Below are 20,529 nucleotides of genomic sequence, written 5' to 3' on the forward strand. Positions count from 1 at the left end.
AAAATGTAAGGTCCTTTCTTGGACAGTATGTCATTCCGAAACAGACCCTGTAGCACACATGGCTCCTGGAAAGGATTGCCTCTGCTGTATAAGAATGGGGCTCTGGGTGGGAAAGCAATTCAAGACACCTTCAGACCCCCTGTTTTTCCAGAGCTGTGCTGGTATTTCTATTTAGTAGAAAGTGCTGGTTTTGATCTTACAGCCAATGCCTTTTACATGTGTAGGGAAATCACTTTATCTTCCCCAGGCTTTGCAGCAGATGTCAGGACATCAGTAGACACAGTAGGAGGATCTGTGGACCACTTGCTTTTGAACCTTGAAGTCTCAGAGACGTGACTGTTGAGAGTGGCCTGGTACCTACAGTGTAATGTCTTGGTTGTACCCTCATGCAGGCACTGATTTTAAACTGTTCTCCATGTGTCGACTCAGAACTTCCCACCTGGAGTTGAGCGCTCGCTCATGTGTATGCTAATACTCCTCCGTGTTTCTTGTTTCAGCTATTTGTACAAGAATGAGATCCAGTCAATTGACAGGCAAGCATTTAAGGGACTTGCCTCTCTAGAGCAACTGTAAGTGTCCTCCATGCTATCTGCCTTATTGCCTCCCGCAGGGAGAGATGACTGATTGCATGATGCATGTCTGTACTTCCTGGGGTGCAGGGAGGATGTGCATGACAAGGAGAAGCAGCGTGGGTGTTTTCACCCACCTCTCCCACCTTGCTCCCCTGCGCCCACCCGAGAGCAGACATTGCCGCGTTTCTTCTATGCATCAGACCCTGGCCCTGTGTTCACCATTGCAGGGACAGAACATAACTTGCTTTCCTGTCTAACAGTGAGAAGTTTAGTGTTCACTCGGTGGTGGAGACACAGACATGCAAACAAGCACAAGCTGTATGGGCTCTTGTGGTAGGAGTGTCCAGAATGGGACAGGATCTGTGTTCACAGCCACGTGCAGTTCCAATCATGGTGTCTTTGTTTTGGAGAACACAAGCCTTACCCCCTTGTAGTTCTAGTTAGTGGGTGTTGAGTGTGCCAGAGTGCCCTCTGTTTCTTGAGACACATATGAGCTTGGACTTTGTTATAAAATCAGTCATTGTGGGTTTTTTGTTTTTTGTTTCTTTTTTTTTTCTTCAGGCATAAAATTCAAGTAAAGCTACAAAGGATTTTCTGGTTTATGTATCTGGCTAGTGACCTTTCACTCAGTAAGCTGAGGCAATCCTTGTGGGATTTCAGGCTATCTTGGGTTTGCAATTTCATGGATGGAAAACAGCTGTTAGATGTACTGCAGGAGTAGCCTTGCACTCCAGTCCCGTGTCTGTTGCTGTGTTGCACCGGAGGACTGGCATGGCTGGGTCAGGGCAGCCGCAGGCAGAGGGCCGTGTGCTGCAGCAGCCCACATGGTGCACCTGTATCCACACAGAAGCTTAATTAGTCGGTCGGCAGGTCTCGGAGCCTAGAAAGGGGTGTAAGCTTGTTCAGAAGAGGCTTGTAAGGCCTTGTGTAAGTTGCTCCAGACAGATGAAATAAGGAATCCAGGTTATTGCGAAAACTCTTGGAAATACCTAGAGACTTTACAGATGTAGACGTTTAGGAAGGGATGCATTCTGGTTTCACAAAGTCATCATGGTGCTAACCTGGCAGTGAGTCCAGGGAAGGAGCCCAGCTCGGGGGAATAAAGAGCAAGAGGACTTGAGTGGCTTCCCTGAAACAGCCAGCAGGGCTTCCTGGTGACCGAGAGCCGCATCCTGAGTCAGTGGGGATTTAACAAAAAAAGAAAAAAACCCAGACTAGTGGAGACAGGTTGCTGCTGCTGGGGTGTGGCTTTCTTTCTGAGAGCTGAATGCAGTGGTGAGACTAGAGGACAGTGGAGCCCTTGCAGGTGTGATCGGAGGAGCAGGTCAGTTGTGTCAAAAAGGACTCCCAGGCCGCTAGGGCTCTGTCTGACATTTGTGTTTGTGCAAGATCTGTGACTGGGAACAGAGTTCCTGCTAGCTCTGCCCAGACTCTTGTTCCTTACCTGCAGAAGATGCAGGTCCTTGCCACTCAGCAGGGACATTGGGAACCACCAGGCTGTGAAAGCCTGGATGGGAAGCCCTGGGGCAGCACTGGGATCTGCCTTGCATTTTCAAATAGCTCCTCAGGGGGCCCTTGTCATCCTTCTCAACACCACACACTGGGTCAGAGTTAGTGGCTGATTCAGCAATGGTGTTCTGTTTGAGGAGTCACTCCCTGTCCTCCATTTTCTCAGCCATCCAGACAAGGGCGATGGTACCCAGAATCTACCTGGAGTCCCAGCAGTCCAGAGTTTTGCAAACTCTGAAAGCCACTGTCCTTGGTACTTCTTGGGGCAGAATGTCTGAGGCCCAGCTGTCAAACTTCACCGCAGGCTCATGGGCTTTGAACACAAACCATGCCACCTGCCCTTGTGAGAGTCTTGAATACCCTGCTTTTGTTCCCTGTTGTTCTTCGAGTTTAGCTCAGGTTCAGCCAGAGACTCTCCAGCAGCTCCTCAGGGCTGATGGTTCATGTGAGCCACAGGGGCTTGGAGACTATCATAAGCATATTGGTCTCAGCTTCCTAGCACATACCAGGTACACATGGTGGAAACTGAGGATTTCTCTTTGGTCCTGTTTCCTCTGTATCCTTGGATCAGATGCTGTGCTAGAACACTCACTGACCTCGATGGCCTTTCTCTTTCTTTCTTGTCTTGCAAACACATTGTCATATGGGGAGTGAGGAGCACATACCTGCACCCGAGGAAGATCAGGGAAGCCATGGCGCCCTGTGCCCAAGGAAGGACAGGTGGGCTGTGGACTGTGGCCCTCACCGTTTAGGCGGCTCTGGATTAGTTCTGCCTGGGGAGTTGCCGTGGAAAGAAGCTCGTCTGGGGACCCAGAAAGAACACTAGTCTCACAGCTAATGAAAATGGGTTTGGAGAACAGGGCTTTATGTGGTAGCTGTGGTGAAGAAGGCTGCATGTTGGCTCCGCTGCTTGATTCTGTCTCTGGCCCTTCATTGAACAGAAGTGTCCATTATCATCGTCACCTGAGGAGGGAAGGCTTTCCTCTAGGCCAGTGAAGCCTGGGTAGGAAAGGTGACTGACGTTTTATTGAGCTGCAAAAGTCCCACCATCTTTCAAAATGAGCAAACTAGCATTCAGGAGAATGAAATCAGTTATATCCTAAATTGTAAATTGTTTGACCTAAGGAGACGTTCATCACCTTATGTTATCCCCCTGCCTGGGTGCCTGCTTCTGTACCTACAGTGTTCTTAGTGTCACATGGAAGCATCCACAGCTTAGTGCAGGGGTCCTTTGTGTGCACATGGACAGGGTCCTGTCTGCTAGGTTGCTTTGGTTTTTCCTTGTTATCTATTGCTGGGTATTTCATAGATTAACATGAAGGGGCTGGGCCACTATCACACCACTTGGGTTCATGGGGACCCAGGGCTTGCTAAGTCGTGAGGTGTCAACTGTGGGTCAGACAACTACAAGGTAGCCTGCCTGCTCTCACATGTGTCTTCTTGTCTCCACACACTGTGCAGAGCGTGGGAAGTACCTAGTGACATGTGGATGTGAGGTGCGGAAAAAATTTTGGAGCCAAAAATCTGGGTTGAAAAGGTCGGTGAGTCATTCACATTGTGCTGTTCTTTTCATCCCCTAGGTACCTGCACTTCAATCAGATAGAAACTCTGGACCCAGAATCCTTCCAGCACCTGCCGAAGCTGGAGAGACTGTGAGTCCAGCTCCCTTCTTTAATTTACAGCCAGGCCCCAGCTCATGCTGCCTGGATGGTCAACATCTGATTAACACTTCCCCGATGCTTTTGTGTAAAATCCATCTCTTGGCTAATACTCAGAAGCAGGGCTCGGTATTCTGTGTTGGGGCCTGATAGTAAAACAGGACAGAAATCCAGTTATTTCTTGAACTGAAGCACATAGCAGTCAATTTCTCTCATGTTAAATAAAAACAATCGATAAGATGTGTGACCTTTTGGACTTATTTTCACATGTTTAGGAAGTTTTTGTTTGTTTTTTAATGCAGCTTTGCTCTAATTTCTCTTTCCACAGGTTTTTACATAATAATCGTATCACACACTTAGTTCCTGGAACATTCAGCCATTTGGAGTCCATGAAACGACTGTAAGTGTGCATTTGGGTGTCTGCTGCCTACAGTGTCCATGGAACACCCCCTCTGCTGCTTCTCTCATCTGACCAAGAATCTCCAGCTTCAGGAAGACAGGCCTGTTAAATTATTTCAGTGTGAAGAGGCAAGCAGATGACTCACATGTGGCAGCAGGCTGATACTTTAATAGGGATCTTGAGACGGTTTTTTAAGTTATGTTTAAATTCCCCCAATTAAGTTTTAATTGCAAGCCACATATTTTACTGATGAGAAACGAAAGCCATTCTGGACGCATCTTTAGGCATATGCCTCATATTCCTTTTCTTGAAATTCTTTTACCTGAATAAGTAGACTGATGTCTACCCAGTTTTTTTTTAAGGCCTCCTGAAATAACCTTTGTATACTTATTATTATAATAGAATTAAGGTATTTTAGTGCTAATGGAGTTATTTAACAGCCTTAATTGTTGTCCTGTGGTCTCAAGAGCACAGTTAAGATGTTACTGGAATGTGTAGTGTCTATAATGGACTCCAGTGCTCATGGGGCCGGCTTCATTTCTGAAGCTGACCAGATCATGAGGCTCTCAACCTGAATACTATCAGATGCACAGAGGCAAGCCATTCCCACCCAAAGAGTGACTTAAATGGGGATAGGAACTCGCTGGGGAGCATGACCAGTCAGGGGCTATTACTTTTTCATCCATGCTCATGAGACAAAAACTCTTTCTCCAGAGAAGAGATTACCAGGCAAGGTGAATCCACATTTGGGGTAGGAAGACAGGATGAAAACTCATGTCTTTGGTATATAGGAGGGGAGAAAGACATTGCTAAGGTAAATGTCAGGAGGGCCCAAGCGGAAGGATGGGGCAACCCATGGACTAGCCTGCAGATGGATTTCCCTATTTATAGCCTCAGAGAGACACACTGCTCTTTTAGAGGAATGCCAGCCCTTTTAACCCAATACATTCTTTCTTTTGCTGCCTTTACATTGCTCAAACGTGAACATCCTAGATTTGGAGATAAGGGCTAAGTCGATCAGAATTGGCCTTGCCCCTCAATGGCCTCACTGAAATGCCCTCTCCCAAGGAGCAATCAAGATAGTATGTGGCCTTCTTTCAGCTCACTCAGCTGGCTGGGGTAGACTGGGACAGGTATGTCATGCTGAACTGCCCATCCAGGCTCACCCACTGCCCTCTTGGTACTATTCTGACTGTAGGATCTTGTTATTCAGAAGTGGAGTGCAAAAAAAAAAAAAAAAAAGAAGTGGATTGCAGGCTGGGTGCCCCAGGAGGCGATGGCTCTTATCCAACCCAATGCCCATTTCTTACCTGAGCGTGAGGTGCTGCATCTTGTTGGCTATATTTCTGCCAGGGGATATAGATTTGTGTAGTGGTACCAGATTTGGGTCATTGTCTCTAGGCTAGTGCCCTGGACAAATGTGGAGCGGGCATGTGCCTTCCCCGCAGGTGCCAGGTTGTGGAATGTGTATCTAGTAGTAGTGTTATTACCCAGAATTCAATCCCCGACTGGTCATGCTCCCCAGGGAGTTCCTGTTCCCATTTAAGTCACTCTTTGGGTAAGAGTGGCTTGCCTCTTTTGCATCTGATAGGATTCAGACTGTATGCCTCATGACCTGTCAGATGGTAGGTGTCCCCACCTGAACCCCAAAGACCTTGCCTTTGTGCAGAACAGTTTTCAAAGTGAGGTATCCTGCTCTCTCCAGCTATGAAGGCAGAGTTCGTCTTCACAGTGCTTTTACCCTGGTGCTGCCTTACCCATGAGATGCAGCCCTGCTCATGATGTCTATGATGCTCCCATAGACATGGGGACATTGAGCTGCTCTGGAATGCCAGAGTGGAGCACTGTTGTGCCCTGTCAATGACTTTCAGGAAAGTCTGTGACTTGCTGTGTTTTTTGTTTTGTTTTGTTTTTGCTGTGTTTGGATTAGACCTAGGGCCTCCAGCATACTACTGAGTTATATCCACAGCCCATTCCTGGGTTTGAAGCTAAGTATTTGGTCACTGGTTGACTTTACCTCTCTACTGAGAGCCTTCTCAGGGCTTTAGACTCTTAGGCTTTTCTGTAGATACTTGACCACTGCCATCTCCTCAGTCCTTCAGATTCTTTCCTATAAAAACCAATTCCTTACATGATTAATGCCCAGATGTTCATCATCTTTAGCATCCTTGAGGCTCCAGAACCTGGAGGTTGCTCTGTCTAGGATGGGTCAAAGTCTCTTTAACTCCTGCAAATCTTCATTACTTCTTTCCATAGGCGATTGGACTCAAATGCACTTCACTGTGACTGTGAAATACTGTGGTTGGCAGATCTGCTGAAGACCTATGCCCAGTCTGGGAATGCACAGGCAGCAGCCACCTGCGAGTATCCCAGACGCATCCAAGGACGCTCTGTGGCTACCATCACCCCAGAAGAGCTGAACTGTGGTGAGTAGTCAGTCCCTGGAGTCCCTGCTGAACGACCAGTCTGACTCCAGGAGTCCAGGCATATCCTCAGCTGACATTGCAGAAGGGCTGATTTGTCTTCTGTCATGGAAGGCTGAAACTCTGGAAAGGCAGTATGTCATTTGTGTGTGTGTGTTGGGGGGGGGGGGGTCCCGAGATTTGTATTCAGGCCTTACAGTAGCACCCCGCCAAGAGGATTCTGATCTGGGTTTCCACCTGTTTGAGCCTCATGTTTCTCCATTGTATTCCTTCCTTGCATGTAGAACGACCCCGGATCACATCAGAGCCGCAGGATGCAGATGTCACATCAGGGAACACAGTGTACTTCACCTGCAAGGCTGAGGGCAACCCCAAACCTGAGATCATCTGGCTTCGAAACAAGTGAGTTGTGTGGAGAGTAGAAATGTCACTGAAGCCCTGGGGGCCCATCAGGAGCCTATGTACTTCCATAGGATTCCCATGCTTGACAGACACCTTCCCTCTTCCACATAGCAGCTGCCTGGGAGACATTTTTGAGCCTGAGTTACTGGGAGAAAAGCTTTCTCTCCACTGGGACTCATTCCTCCTAGGCCACAGTTCTCTTTCCCCTGGTCAGCCATTGAACTGGCAGCATTTTAGAACTTTCTTGCCCCATCAAGTGGGAGCTAGGGAAGTGCTGTATGTCCATTTCTGTCCATTTGTTCTCTGGCCAGGGCTTCTGGTGTTTGGCAAGATGTTAGTAAGTTTTGGACCTGAGCCTTGATGATGGACTTTCTGGGGTTGGAGACAGCTGACATATTTGGCACATTTCTTCTCTTCTTTGAGGCCTAAGTGTGTGGGCTATGATGAGTCTACCCAGGCCTCCTTTGAATTCTGGAGTCTTGTTCTGAGTGAAGGAGCTTCTGTTCATTCTACAAACATGGTTATGACTGCCTTTCACCTCACAGCAGTTGTTCACGGATTGCAGAAAGGGTTGTGTGCTTGCCAGCACTCTGGCCCAGCTATGGGAGCATCCCGCCAGCTGGATCTGAGAGCTGAGTGTTGGTCGGGTTTATTGTGGGAGGGAAGTGGGCACAGACAGTTGAGGAGAGGGACACATATGAGTGGGGGTGGGACAAGCAGTGATGACCATGATGTAGGAGCAGAGACCCAGTCTAGAATGAGGTCAAGGTGCCTGGGGATAGTACCCTTGTCTGTGATGACATAAAGCATTTTTAAACTTACATTTTGAAGATGGAATTGTTAGAGGGAAATCCTAAACAAAAAACCATCATATAATTACTTCTTAAATCCATTTGTACCAACAGACATCTGCCCAGAGTGAGGATTGCACTCATGGTCTGGCTCCCATTGTGTTCATGCCAAGCTCACTGGCTGTGCCCAGTCTTTCAGAAGGAGAGAAGCCTCTTTGAGAACATCACAAATTGAGTTTAGGAACAGAAGGTTCAGACACTGACTGTCAAGTCATCCGTGTTCCAGCTGAGACTCAGATTCCATAGCAAACAGGAAACTCTCTTAAGTAAAGCTCTGTTTACAGATGAAACAAGTGGGAGACTGACCACTGAACATTTGAGAGAGTTCAGGGGCACAGTGAAAAGATGATGCATCAGAGTCACGGAGAGCTCAGGATTGTGCCAGGTCTTGTGTTGGTCACATTGATCTTGGCGCCAACTGTATGGGGAAATGTAAGATACATTCAACCCTTTAAAAATCTCCATGTCATGTGTAGTTCTGGGGCTGATGAGAGTTAAAGTCTAGGACTGACTACAGGTTGATTCTAAAGTGTTAGAAGGTTGTATTAGACAGTAGAGGAGCATCACTATGGCTCAAGACCTTCATACCTTTTATAAATGGAAGACTTAAGTTAAAACTACAAAAATAAATATGGCAGACCTTGAGTCAAAGTCCCAAGGCCTGTCCTCTGGTGTCAGCTCTGCTTCTTACTTACTGAGGGTCTCTGACATTCCTGCTGCTGACCTACATGCACCCAGGGCTTGGTTGCTGCCTTCCAGGAGGCTGAGTCAGAAGCATGCCCAGAGCCTAGAAAGGAGGACCAGAGGTTTTTGTTTTGTTGGTTTGAGACAGGATTTCATGCATCCCAGGTTAGCTTCTAACTTGATGTGTAGTGGAGGATGACCTTGAACCTCTGATCCTTCTGCCTCAAACCTCTCAAGTACTGAGATTATAGGTATGGGAACCATCCTAGCTTCTTGTTTTTAATTATATAAAACTATGTTTCTACATTTTTTTTAAAAAAACTGTAGTTTACAGAAATAAAGGGAAATGTGTTATTTGCATTTTCCGTTGGGTTATTCTTTTCCTGTTTGGAATTAGGACCACATTAAAGCATTTAGATTGGGCATGCAATAGTGAACACATGTTTGTGCTCCCCTAGACATGTCTGCCAAGTCACAGTTGCTGAGGGGAACATATCCGGAAGCAACATATCTGTTGCTCTTGTTCTCCGAGCCTGGCATGTGTTCGCTGCATTCTAGAGCATTAGAGCCCACTGGAGGACTGACCCCTGGGAGGGGGTACAGTACTGACTTGAGCTGAGAACGCACTGGTTTCTGTCTCTGTAGTAATGAGCTGAGTATGAAGACAGACTCTCGCTTAAACTTGCTGGACGATGGCACACTGATGATCCAGAACACACAGGAGGCAGATGAGGGCGTCTACCAGTGCATGGCAAAAAATGTGGCTGGAGAGGCGAAAACACATGAGGTGACCCTCAGGTACTTGGGGTCTCCAGGTAAGTGGAGAATATTGCACGTGAGAGTTACCCTAACCACCCACTTCCTCCTTTCTTTGTACTCTAACTCAGTGAAACCTGAGAGGGTAAAGTTCCCATGCCAAGTGGCTCACAAGATTTCTGAAGCATAGGGTCATAGGTCATTCCAACCTGCTTCAGGCCCATGGCTACACCCTGCTGCAGGGGTATATACAGAAACTTTGAGTTACTACCACAGGTAAGAAATGAGGAATAATCATAACCAGTTTCATCTGCCTATGACAAACAGACTTAATTGCTTATTCCTCAGTAAGCCATATAGCATCAGTAATTGCAACCACCGTGATTTAAACCCCATGAAGCTTTATAGGAACAACCACACGAATAATCGCCAATGCACTTACCTCATCCCTATTATTTTGCTTACCAAATACCAATTACAAACGAATTATAGTCGAACTATAATCAGGACCCAAAGTCTACAAACAGTGTTCCTACTAATAGCCACCTCGAGAGACTGGCAGGTACCTGCACAGCCACATCATATACATGCTTCTTGGCATTAAGGTCTCTGTTTGCCAAGGGCTTTGATTATTTCAAATTAAATTTTAAAACACTGATTTTTATTTAGCATATCTATGCTTAAGGTACTAGCATATCATATTTAAAATGCCAAACATCTGTCCAAACCAGAGGAAACACAACTGTGGCCTTTGCCTCTCTGCTACAGTTACACAGGCACCAGCCCTGTTCTGGTCTGCTTGCTCTGTCCGTGGCCGGTGTTCACTGTTCATCCAGACAATGGAACACCATAACCCAGCAGTTCTCAACCTGTGGGTCACGATAGTTTCTGGTTTTTTGTTTTTTAAAGAAAGGCTACATAGAACATGATCTATTTACTAACTTCTAGTCTGGGGTGATATACCACAATCTAGGTGCTAATGCCCACAAGGAAAGCTGTATATGGTGTCTCAATAGAGACTTAGAAGTGCCTCATGCTACTTATGTCAAATTTTGCAAAACAATTTTTTTTTAAAATCCTGTTTTTTGGAACTTTTTAGATTCCATGTTTATGGATAAGGGTTGTGGACCCACAAGAAACAGCACAGGGCATACTACAGACTTAGGAAATGATATGTAGGTTGAGTTTCAAGGGTAGTTTCCAACACAAGGGTGCATGCAGCTTCCATTCTTGTGTCCATGGCCCCCTCTCTCCATGTAGGCTATGTCTGCTGTGGTCCCACTGTGTGTGAAAACCTTCCCTGAAACATGCTAGCCAATGAGTGGACTCCTCCCACTAGATTCACAGTTGACACTATTCTTTCATTTGTATCTCTCCTTTTTGTGATGATTTTTATATGGTATAAATACACCCCACCATTTCTTATGCCAATAGAGACTACCACAAAGGTTTAATTGGGTTGCCACTGTATCTATAATAAACAAAAGCAAAGGTTCTTCAGAGAACTTAGACTCTATCTGGGGGAAGAAATATAGCTCTCCCCATAGTGGTCACTATCCACAGGCTTCCTACCTTTGGTTGACCTGAGTGTGGGCACCATCTTATTTTCTGCACTTTTTCCTCCCCATTAATCCATGTGTTCATGTGTGAATGTGGAGACATGTGTGCCACAGTGCGGAGATCAGAAGGTGACCTTGGCTATTGATCCATGCATGCCTTGTACCTTGTATGAGACAGGGTCTTTTGTTGGTCACCAGTATGTATAATAAACTAGCTGACCAGCTAGCTTCTGAGGATTCTCCTTCTACTTCCCATCTTGCATTATAAGTGCTAGAATTACAGATCCTACCACATCTGAGGCTTTGTGTGCTGGGGATTTAAACTGAGGCCCCTGTGCTCACATGGCAAGTGTCTTATTGCCTACTGAGCCATTTCCTCAGCCCCATCTATGTATTTATTTGGAAAAGCAAGATAACAAGCAATTATGTAATTACATGTTGTTGGTTTTGCTTATTTTGGAAGCCATTAGGAGGAATGGACAGCCTGGGCATCAAAAATACCAAGTAGAGATCTTGTGACGCTGTGAGAAATTAATTGAGAATTTCTGTTTGTGACAGCCCGACCCACTTTTGTAATCCAGCCGCAGAACACAGAGGTACTGGTGGGCGAGAGTGTCACTTTGGAGTGCAGTGCCACGGGCCACCCTCTGCCGCAGATCACCTGGACAAGAGGTGACCGGACACCCTTGCCGGTTGACCCACGAGTGAATATCACTCCCTCTGGAGGACTGTACATACAGAACGTCGACCAGAGTGACAGTGGGGAGTACACATGCTTTGCTTCCAACAGTGTGGACAGCATCCACGCCACAGCCTTCATCATTGTACAGGGTGAGCCGTCAGACTCTTGTCTTCTCATGACTCCAACAGTGCCCTTGACTTTGCCCAGCCTGCACCGTATCACATGCCCTCCGTACCACTTAACTTGCTCTTTCTTTTTTCTTTTCTTTCTTTCTCTTTTTTTTTTTGAAAACAAGGTCGTTGCAGCCTAGCCTGGCCTTGAACTTTCGATCCTCCTCTCAAGTGCTGGGATTAAGGTGTGCACCGCCATGCCTAGCTAATTTGATATGTATATGTATGCATGCTTGTGTGAGCATGCTAGTGCATGTGTATATTTGTATGTGGGTGGGTGTGCATCTAAATAAAACAGAGAACAATGTCAGGTGCCATTGGTTTTAGGGGTTTGGAGTTGTTTTGAGACTGAGTTTCTCATTGCCCTAGAAATCACCAAGTACACTAGGCTGGCTGGCCAGGAAGCTTCATGGACCCACCTCCCTAGCACTCTGTCCAACTTTGTTTTATGTGGCTTCTAGGGATGGAGCCATTTTTCCAGCTCTGCCTTGATTTTTTTTTTTAATTTATTCTATGTGTTATTCACATCATATGTCTTGATCCCATTCATCCCCCTTCCCTTCACATCCACCCTCTGCACTTGCACCCTCCCAAATAAAACAAAATTCAAGAGAAAAAAGGAAGAAAGTGTGACCAAATAAGTCACACCTTATACTCCTTTGTCCGTACATCTCGACTTGCAAGTGTTCATTGCAAAGAGTCATTGGTCTGGTTCGAGGCCCCTGGTCTCCACTACATGTTCAATGCTGGGCCCTGACTAAGACTCTTCCTGGACATCCCCCTGCCACCCTGTGTTGTGGAGATCCTGTAGCTTTAGGTCTGCGGGTCAGGTCCCTTCATGTGCTCCAGCATAGATGGGGTGGATGCTGGGGAAGGCCAAGTCATAACCCTGGGTCTGGGCCTGGGCAAGCTATAGGGTTGGTCCACCAGATGGGAAATTGGAACAGCTCTCCCATAGTCACAATTTTGGGGCTGGCTCCCCTACACCTGCAATAACAGGGTTGGCTCTATTGTGCTACCCTGGCGAGGTGCAGGGCCTGCTCTCTCGAGTGTTGCAGCTGGTGGGGGTCAGGAATGGCACTCCTACTCTTATGACCACAGAGTCATCTCTCCCACCTGCCTCTGGCATTGATGGGCAGTGGTGGGGGAAGGGGGTATAGGGGCACCTCTCCCCCATTCCTGTTGCCACAACACAGATGGGTAATGGGGACAGCTCTCCAATGGTCACAGTTTCAGGGCTGGTTCTCCTATACCTATACTAACAGTATTGTCTTCCCTGCTTTTTAAGATCTGTAGCATCCCTTCCATTTGACCTGTTGTCACACATGACTTGGTGGTTAGACAGCTTTCCTTAGGAGAATAGGACTTTGAGGTTGCAATGTTCAGAGTACCCAGGTACTGGCATCTGTGAATGTGGACATGAATACCTGGGCATTGACAGTAAATCAGTGTGTATGTGATGCAGATAGCTCTGAATATACCCCAAGGTCACATTAATAGTGAGTCAGTGTGTGTACCTTGCATATAGTTTTGAATGTACTGACACTACAGTAATATGTATACAGTATACAGTGCCAAGGGCACAGTAGTCATGAGGCAGTGTGAGTGCTTTGTATACAGCTGTGACTTTTCTTAGATTACAATGCCATGTGCACCTTGTGCATAGCTGTGAATGCAGACCAAAGTACAAATATCACCAAAGTCCAACTTGGGAAACCAATGAGTTTTATTGGGGTTATTTATAGGAATATGGGTGAGCAGAAATGATTCAAAGATAGCTGTATCACCAGTGCCCACCTAAGCATGGGTGACAGCTCACCAAAGCAGGGGACCTGGAGCATACTGCACAGCCTGTAGGAAGCTCAGCAGTTTGGAGAGTATCCTTTCCAGTTGGCTCAGTTGGTCTGAGCATTGTCCAAGCAGCTCAATGTTTTTATTCCTTCTGGTCAGCTTGACTGGTCTCTGCTGCATTGAGGCTGTTTGGCTGGTGTCTGCTTCTTCCAGGTGGCTGGGACTATCTGAGAGTCTTCTCTCAGCAGTGTTATTGTTTATATACTCTTGAGGAGGAAGAGGCCTAGTGAGTCTGGTCAGTTTTGGGGACTTCCTGAACCTCTTTTGTAGTGTTTCCCTTCCCCTAGACCATCTGCTATTTCATCTGCCTTTCACATCTTACTCCTTAAGTCTCCCTCCAAGATGGAAGGTTTTAATCTTGTAGGACTGCTTACAAAGTTACATGATCCCTTTGGTAAAGTCTCTTTGCTGTGCTGTCACTTTACAGGGTGTTGTCTCTCAGTGTCACATTTAAATGTTCTTCCCCTGCAGCCCTTCCTCAGTTCACTGTGACCCCTCAGAGCAGAGTGGTCATCGAAGGACAGACTGTGGATTTCCAGTGTGAGGCTAAGGGCTACCCCCAGCCAGTCATTGCCTGGACCAAGGGAGGTAAGGTGTTGCCCTGGGCCCTCTGTCTTCTCTTTTGTCTAGGACACAAGCTATTGTCCCTGGGTCAGGCAAAACCAGTATCTTTCCCAAAGGAGTGAGCTGTGGCATTGGAAGAGGATGAGGTATTCATAGAACCTGCCTTGTAGTGCCGCACTGGTGGTCACTGTAGGCATCAGGGATTGAAGCCGTCTTTGCAGAAGGACTCAGGGTGCCTGTTGGAGCATCTGTACAGTGGTTCACCGTGTGTGGGCTAGAACCTGTAGTACTCACTAAATCAGGGTTTATCCCCTGATTCCCAGAGCTGTCCCACCATTTCTGCACTGGGTGTATAATCACTTAACACTTGGTCAGACCATGACTCCTGGGGTCTGATGAAAACTCATCAGGTTGGGTGAGATTGTAGCAAGGGCAGGTGCTAAGTTCACTGAGGAAACCTCTGTAGGTCTCCAGTGTTCCTGCCCTATAGCCTAGGCAGAGATGATCTGCCATCTTGGCTTAAATCAAAAGGTCACTGCAGCCTCCCTCTGGGGAGTGCTCATGGATCCTGAGAAACAGAACGAGGTAGAGGCCAGTTGCACACTTCCTCTTGGTTGGCTAGAAAAGTTACCTGGTGGAAAGGCTTATCCACAAAAATGTATGCCAATATCCTCCACCTCCAAGGGGACTTGATTTCTGTGCAGTCTAGGCCCAGGTTCCCTTTCTGTCTGTTTCCTTAGGCATAGCTTGGGGTCAGCCCTACAGGCACCCTGAGTTCTTGTCTTGTCCTCACCCCTAGTTTTGCCTTTTGGCTCTGTTCTCTGTCCCTTTCTGTGATATTCCTTGGATATGATATTTCTTGACTCCCCCTTTACTGTAGGAACCCACATGGGGATGTTGAATAAGTTCCTGCTTGCTGGAGCAGGAGTGGGCATTTGGCACCTGATCCAAGAAGTTCAGCCCAGCGACACTGCCATCTTCAGAGATAACATTCTCTCTAGATTGCCTGTCTCCAACCCTGACCTTGAAAGCCTCTATATCCAGGGTGACTGATATGTTGCCCCACTTTGTAGGGAGCCAGCTCTCAGTGGACAGGCGGCACCTGGTGCTATCCTCAGGCACACTCAGGATCTCTGGGGTGGCCCTGCATGACCAGGGCCAGTATGAGTGCCAGGCTGTCAACATCATCGGCTCCCAGAAGGTCGTGGCCCACCTGAACGTACAGCCTAGAGGTAGGTGCTGTTGACTGGTGGATTTGCAGATGCCTATCACCAGTGATGCACTTCCTGCAGCTGACATCAGAATCAGTATTGCAGTTCCAGCTCTTCTGGTCACTGTGCTCTGTTTAGAACCATGGTACTTGTGTTCACGAGGGATTCACAGGCACTTATGTCTTTATTTCCTTTGTTATAAAGACACTTATTCATTTCATGCTGGCCTCAAAGCATCTGACCGTTAGTGAGCATATTAGGGCAGACAACTAGAAGCAGCCTGAGGCTCTTATTTTCTGTAAGGCCCATGAAGGTACCATGAACCTTGTTTTGTCTCTTAGACCCATAATATCCACTGTGGGTTCTGCGGACTTCCCCTCCTGTGCTTGCTTGGCAAACTCAGTGTGCTCAGGTGCCCATGGTGGGATCGCACAGTGGTGCCTGCCAAGCTACCTCTTCTGCCTGATAAGTCTTGAACATCAAGATCATTGTTTTATCAGTGGGCCATAGCACACTGCATGCTGCTGCCTCTTGGTAATGGGTATGAGTTGAGAAGTGCAGGCAGCCTGGCTTGCCAACCAAGCCACCATTTTTCATCTTAGCTAACAAGATCACTTGCAGAGCTCTGGGTTGGCCTGTGTGGGCTCTGTTCTCCTGAAGTCTGGTATGAATCAGGTGGTGCCTCATTCTCCACACTTGCCTCCTAGTCACCCCGGTGTTTGCCAGCATTCCAAGTGACATGACTGTAGAGGTGGGTACCAATGTACAGCTGCCCTGTAGCTCCCAGGGGGAACCAGAGCCAGCCATCACCTGGAACAAGGTAAGAGCTGACACCTCACCCAGGCTCACTCTCTAATGTTGGAAGTGGATGCAGGAAGCATGTGTTTCAAGTTCCCTGAAGGCAGCCTTAATAATAAAGATAATGAAAACAAAATACGCACTCCAGCAGCAGAAGTAAAGAAAGTCCTCTACAGATACACAACTTCAACAAATGAAGTTGCATTTCTGTTATTTCATTTTTCTTTGCTCTTCATATTTAGCCCATGGTTGGGCAGAATCCACATACTGTATACAAAGGAGCTTGCTGAGATGGAATAGTGACCTCCCTAGGGTCCCCACAGAGTGCCAGTTCTCAAGGCTCTCCAGCTCCTTCACTGCCCACCCACCTTCTCCACAGTGCCACAGCTGTGGTCTGTACACAGCTTATCATTTCTGTCTCTGAATTATCCTCTCTCCTAGAGGCCTGTTTCTCTGAGCCCTTTCCACGATAGCTCATGGTCTCCAGAAGTTACCACAGACGCTCCCAATATGGAGCACATACCTCTTTTGAACATATTTCTGTTCTCAGCAAAGGACAGGTATGTAGAAGAGCTAATCTCATTGAGTTGGACTTGGGAGAATAGTAATAGCTCTCCTTCCATGCTAAGACAGGGACAGATGTAAACATAGCCTCGGAGATTTTTTTCCATTTGAGTCTTAACACTGGATGGACATTCCTTTCTTCCAGAGCAGCAACTTCTATTTCCCAATCTTGCTGCAATATCATTTTTATTATTTTGCTCCAGGATGGTGTTCAGGTAACAGAAAGTGGAAAATTTCACATCAGCCCTGAAGGATTCTTGACCATCAATGATGTTGGCACTGCGGACGCAGGTCGATATGAGTGTGTAGCTCGGAACACAATTGGATATTCCTCTGTCAGCATGGTACTCAGTGTGAATGGTAAGATGTGTATGCCAAGCACAATACATTGTCTTAGAGGGCTTGGGAGATACAATATCGGGGCTGTATCTTCTTCCTATGAGCATCCATTTAGGGTGTGTGCTGGTTAGTTTTAACTGTCAATGTGACATAATCTAGAATCACCTAGGAAAAGAAATTATCTAGATAGGGTTGGCTTGTTGATGTATCTGTAGGAGATTGTCTTGATTGTTAATTAATGTAAAAAGACCAAGCCCACTGTGAGTGGCACCATTCCCTGGGCAAGTGGTCTTGAACAGTGTAAGAGAAGAGAAAGAATATATTTGATTTTTCTATGCTTTTGACTGGATTTGATACTTTCAGGTTCTTGCCCGACTTCCTCAATAGTGAACTATAACCTGGAACTGTAAGCCAAATATATCTTTTCTTCCCTAAGTTGCTTTTTGCCAGGATATTTGTTACAGCACCAGAAATCAAATGAGAATATCATGGTAGCATGATTCAGAAGTCAGAAAGTTTGGCCCTAACTTGATCAATGGCTGAGCTTACCTTGGAGTAAGCTACCTTCTTCCTGTAGTTTTTTTTGTTGTTGTTGTTGTTTTTTTTTTAAATCTTCGACAGCTCTTTTCATACCCAACAGTGCAATATACAGTGATTCCTGAAGGCATTTCCATGCCTCCCGGTTGGTTATGGCTACGTGCAGCCTGGGATGTTCCTCATGCACATGGACTGTCCTTTTCCAGGGTAGTAATTACCCAGAGTGTGAAGATTTCATCTCTGCATCCTCCCCCACTTTTATTCTCCTCTCTGTCTTGCTTAACTTTGAGGAAGAGGAGAGTCAAGAACCCTGCTCAGACACAGCAAGGGGAAGAAACTGATAAGAGAGGCATGGGGTCTGGAGCTCAAGGGAGGAGTCAGGGCTGAGTGTATTAACACCCTGGGACTAGATGAGGTCACCCAGGAGAACCTGTCTAAGAACAAGAATGGCCATTCTGCCCTGGGGTATCCAGCCATCAAACTGGCTAAAAAAGGAAAAGTCAACAAAAAGATATTCTCCAAATAATTCTCCAAATAAGGATTGTATCAAATAGACTCTGTACCTGTCAGTCTGTGTGGAGAGAAGAGTCAGAGTAGGGGAGAAGAGGCAGAAAGAAAGATGATGCGTGTGAACAAGAAGGCAATATGCACGTGCACCAGAGACTGATAGAAGCGGTAGTTCCCAGTGTATCCCAGGCAGTGGAGGTTTGCCTGAGCAGGAGAGTCTATCCCAACCATGCCTTGTCTGTCCCAGGGGAGGAAGTCCATCCCAGCAGGGGAGTTCACCCTAGTCACACATTGTCTGTCCCAGGGGAATGAGATCCACCACAGCAACCAAGTGAAGGATCATTTCAGCAGGGTCTCTTGAGCTGTGTCTAGGCCTGTGAGGATATAAAGGAGAACTAACCATTGAAAGTGGTGTGCTGAGAGCTACTTTAGTGGCTGAGGGTAAAAGATTGATGGTGGGGTTATTTGTGCTTGGCGAAGACTGACTGCTGACCAGTTCCTATGAGGTGAGAAAGGAACAAAAACTGAGACTCACACTGGACTTGGTGATGCATGCCTTTATTGCCAGCACTTGGAAGAGACAGGTAGCGCTCTGTTTATCTTGTCTATACAGATACATAGACAGATGGATATAGATGTATACATATAGGTAGATGGATATAGATATATAAATGTTTGGATAGATAGATAGATACATAGATAGATAGATAGATAGATAGATAGATAGATAGATAGATAGATACATACATACATATACATAGATACATAGATAGATAGATACATACATACATACATACTAAGACCTTGTTTCAAAAAAATAAAAAGGAATCAAAGTGTGAAGCTTTGATGGAGACAGGTTGTGGTGTGTTACATTTGCTGTGTATTGTGTGTGTATCTCTGTGGTGTGCATTATGGTGTAGGCTTATTCTGTGTGCTATGATGGTGTAATATGGTGTGATGTGTCTTCTACAGTGCATTGTGTGGCATGTTTATTTTGTATGCTGAGGTATGTGTATTATGCATATGTGGTGTGTGCAGGCCGTCTAGGTATCTAGGTGCTGATTTTTTTTTTTTTTTTTTGCTCTGTGTGTGTGTCTGTCTGTCTGTCTGTCTGGGCCCTAATAAAGACGTTGTGATGATGACCACACAAGCAGGGTAAGGGACTGGCATTGGGGCGGGAGGTAAAGAGTGGAGTCCAGCATTGGAGATGGTTGTCCTTTTAGAAGAACAGAGACTTCCAGAATGAAGGCACCTTCCCTGGTGTCACTGTCCACCAGATAGACCTGAGAAGCCTCAGCCCCCCACAAACGTCATACTGGATATAAGCACTTGGGTACTTTGTGTCACAGACGTTTTGCCAGGATGCCGTACAATTTTTCACAGTTAAAGAGTATATGATTTCCAGGCTGTTTAAAGACAGCCTCGAGCAGAATTGGTGACGAAATAACTTGAGCACTGGTTCTGCAAACAGAAATATCTTTTGGATGAAAACATGATTTATGTCTAGATGATGTCGTGTCTAGACATGGTTGTATGAGTAAGAATGGAGTGTTTATTTTTTTTCTACTAATGTGAGTTCATGTTTTCCTAGTTCCTGATGTAAGTCGAAATGGGGACCCATATGTTGCTACCTCTATCGTTGAAGCCATTGCAACCGTTGACAGGGCCATCAACTCTACACGGACACACTTATTTGACAGGTATGGTGGGCAGGGCTGTGTGCTGGCCTTGGATGGGGAAGCGGGTGGTGTGGGGTGGAAGTCATGTTTGCCTAGTGCGTGGGTCATTTGCCTCTTTCACTCCCCACGCATTACTATAAAAGTCCTAAGAACTTTTATATGAAAGCCATCAGGAGCATCAGCTGACTGGCTTCTCTGGGGTTAGCGTGCTAGGAGGTGTACCTTCTTCACAGGCTCTGGACTGTGATTCACAATCAAAACATTTTTTAGAAAACCCACCTCATTCTTTTGGCTTGTTAGAAACCATTTGGCAAAAACAAAATGTTACTGAGGTGGCCAGTGGCTCCGTCCATGTTGGCAACAGCTGCAGACTCTCTGCACCTTACCTGAAATGCGATGCCCGTGACTCTCTCTCTTGACTTATTAATGGTTTGTTTTCAGTGTCTTTGGTTCTTGTTTGTCTGTCTGTTGCTCTGTCGCCTTCCACCTGGGATGAGTAAGGTACAGTGCACCACGTTGTCCAATGTAGCGATAGAAATTTAGAAATATCAGTACAGTTTTAGTTTCTGGATTTTGTCCCCAGTGATTTATCTCATTGATTCTCTCTCTCCCTCACTCCTGCCAGCCGTCCTCATTCTCCAAATGACCTACTGGCCCTGTTCCGGTACCCACGGGACCCCTACACAGTGGGACAAGCCCGGGCAGGAGAGATATTCGAGCGGACCCTGCAGCTGATCCAGGAGCATGTTCAGCATGGCTTGATGGTGGACTTGAATGGAACAAGTCAGTACCATGTTCTTCCACCTTCTTACT

The 20,529-nt window shown here is 46.4% G+C and overlaps 1 protein-coding gene across 1 annotated transcript in view; it reads left to right on the forward strand.

Moving 5' to 3' along the window:
• Pxdn (peroxidasin) overlaps positions 1-20,529 on the forward strand; it is a 66,321-nt gene that overhangs the window by 38,445 nt on the left and 7,347 nt on the right. The window contains exons 4-16 of the mRNA XM_036170527.1: positions 498-569; positions 3,662-3,733; positions 4,068-4,139; positions 6,396-6,565; positions 6,847-6,964; positions 9,145-9,314; positions 11,373-11,645; positions 13,989-14,105; positions 15,155-15,313; positions 16,000-16,112; positions 16,858-17,014; positions 19,629-19,737; positions 20,342-20,499. Of these exons, the coding sequence (XP_036026420.1) occupies positions 498-569; positions 3,662-3,733; positions 4,068-4,139; positions 6,396-6,565; positions 6,847-6,964; positions 9,145-9,314; positions 11,373-11,645; positions 13,989-14,105; positions 15,155-15,313; positions 16,000-16,112; positions 16,858-17,014; positions 19,629-19,737; positions 20,342-20,499 (1,760 nt within the window). The remainder of the gene's footprint in view (positions 1-497; positions 570-3,661; positions 3,734-4,067; positions 4,140-6,395; positions 6,566-6,846; positions 6,965-9,144; positions 9,315-11,372; positions 11,646-13,988; positions 14,106-15,154; positions 15,314-15,999; positions 16,113-16,857; positions 17,015-19,628; positions 19,738-20,341; positions 20,500-20,529) is intronic.

Source organism: Onychomys torridus, chromosome 21 (assembly GCF_903995425.1).
Source record: "Onychomys torridus chromosome 21, mOncTor1.1, whole genome shotgun sequence".
Lineage (NCBI taxonomy): Eukaryota > Metazoa > Chordata > Mammalia > Rodentia > Cricetidae > Onychomys > Onychomys torridus.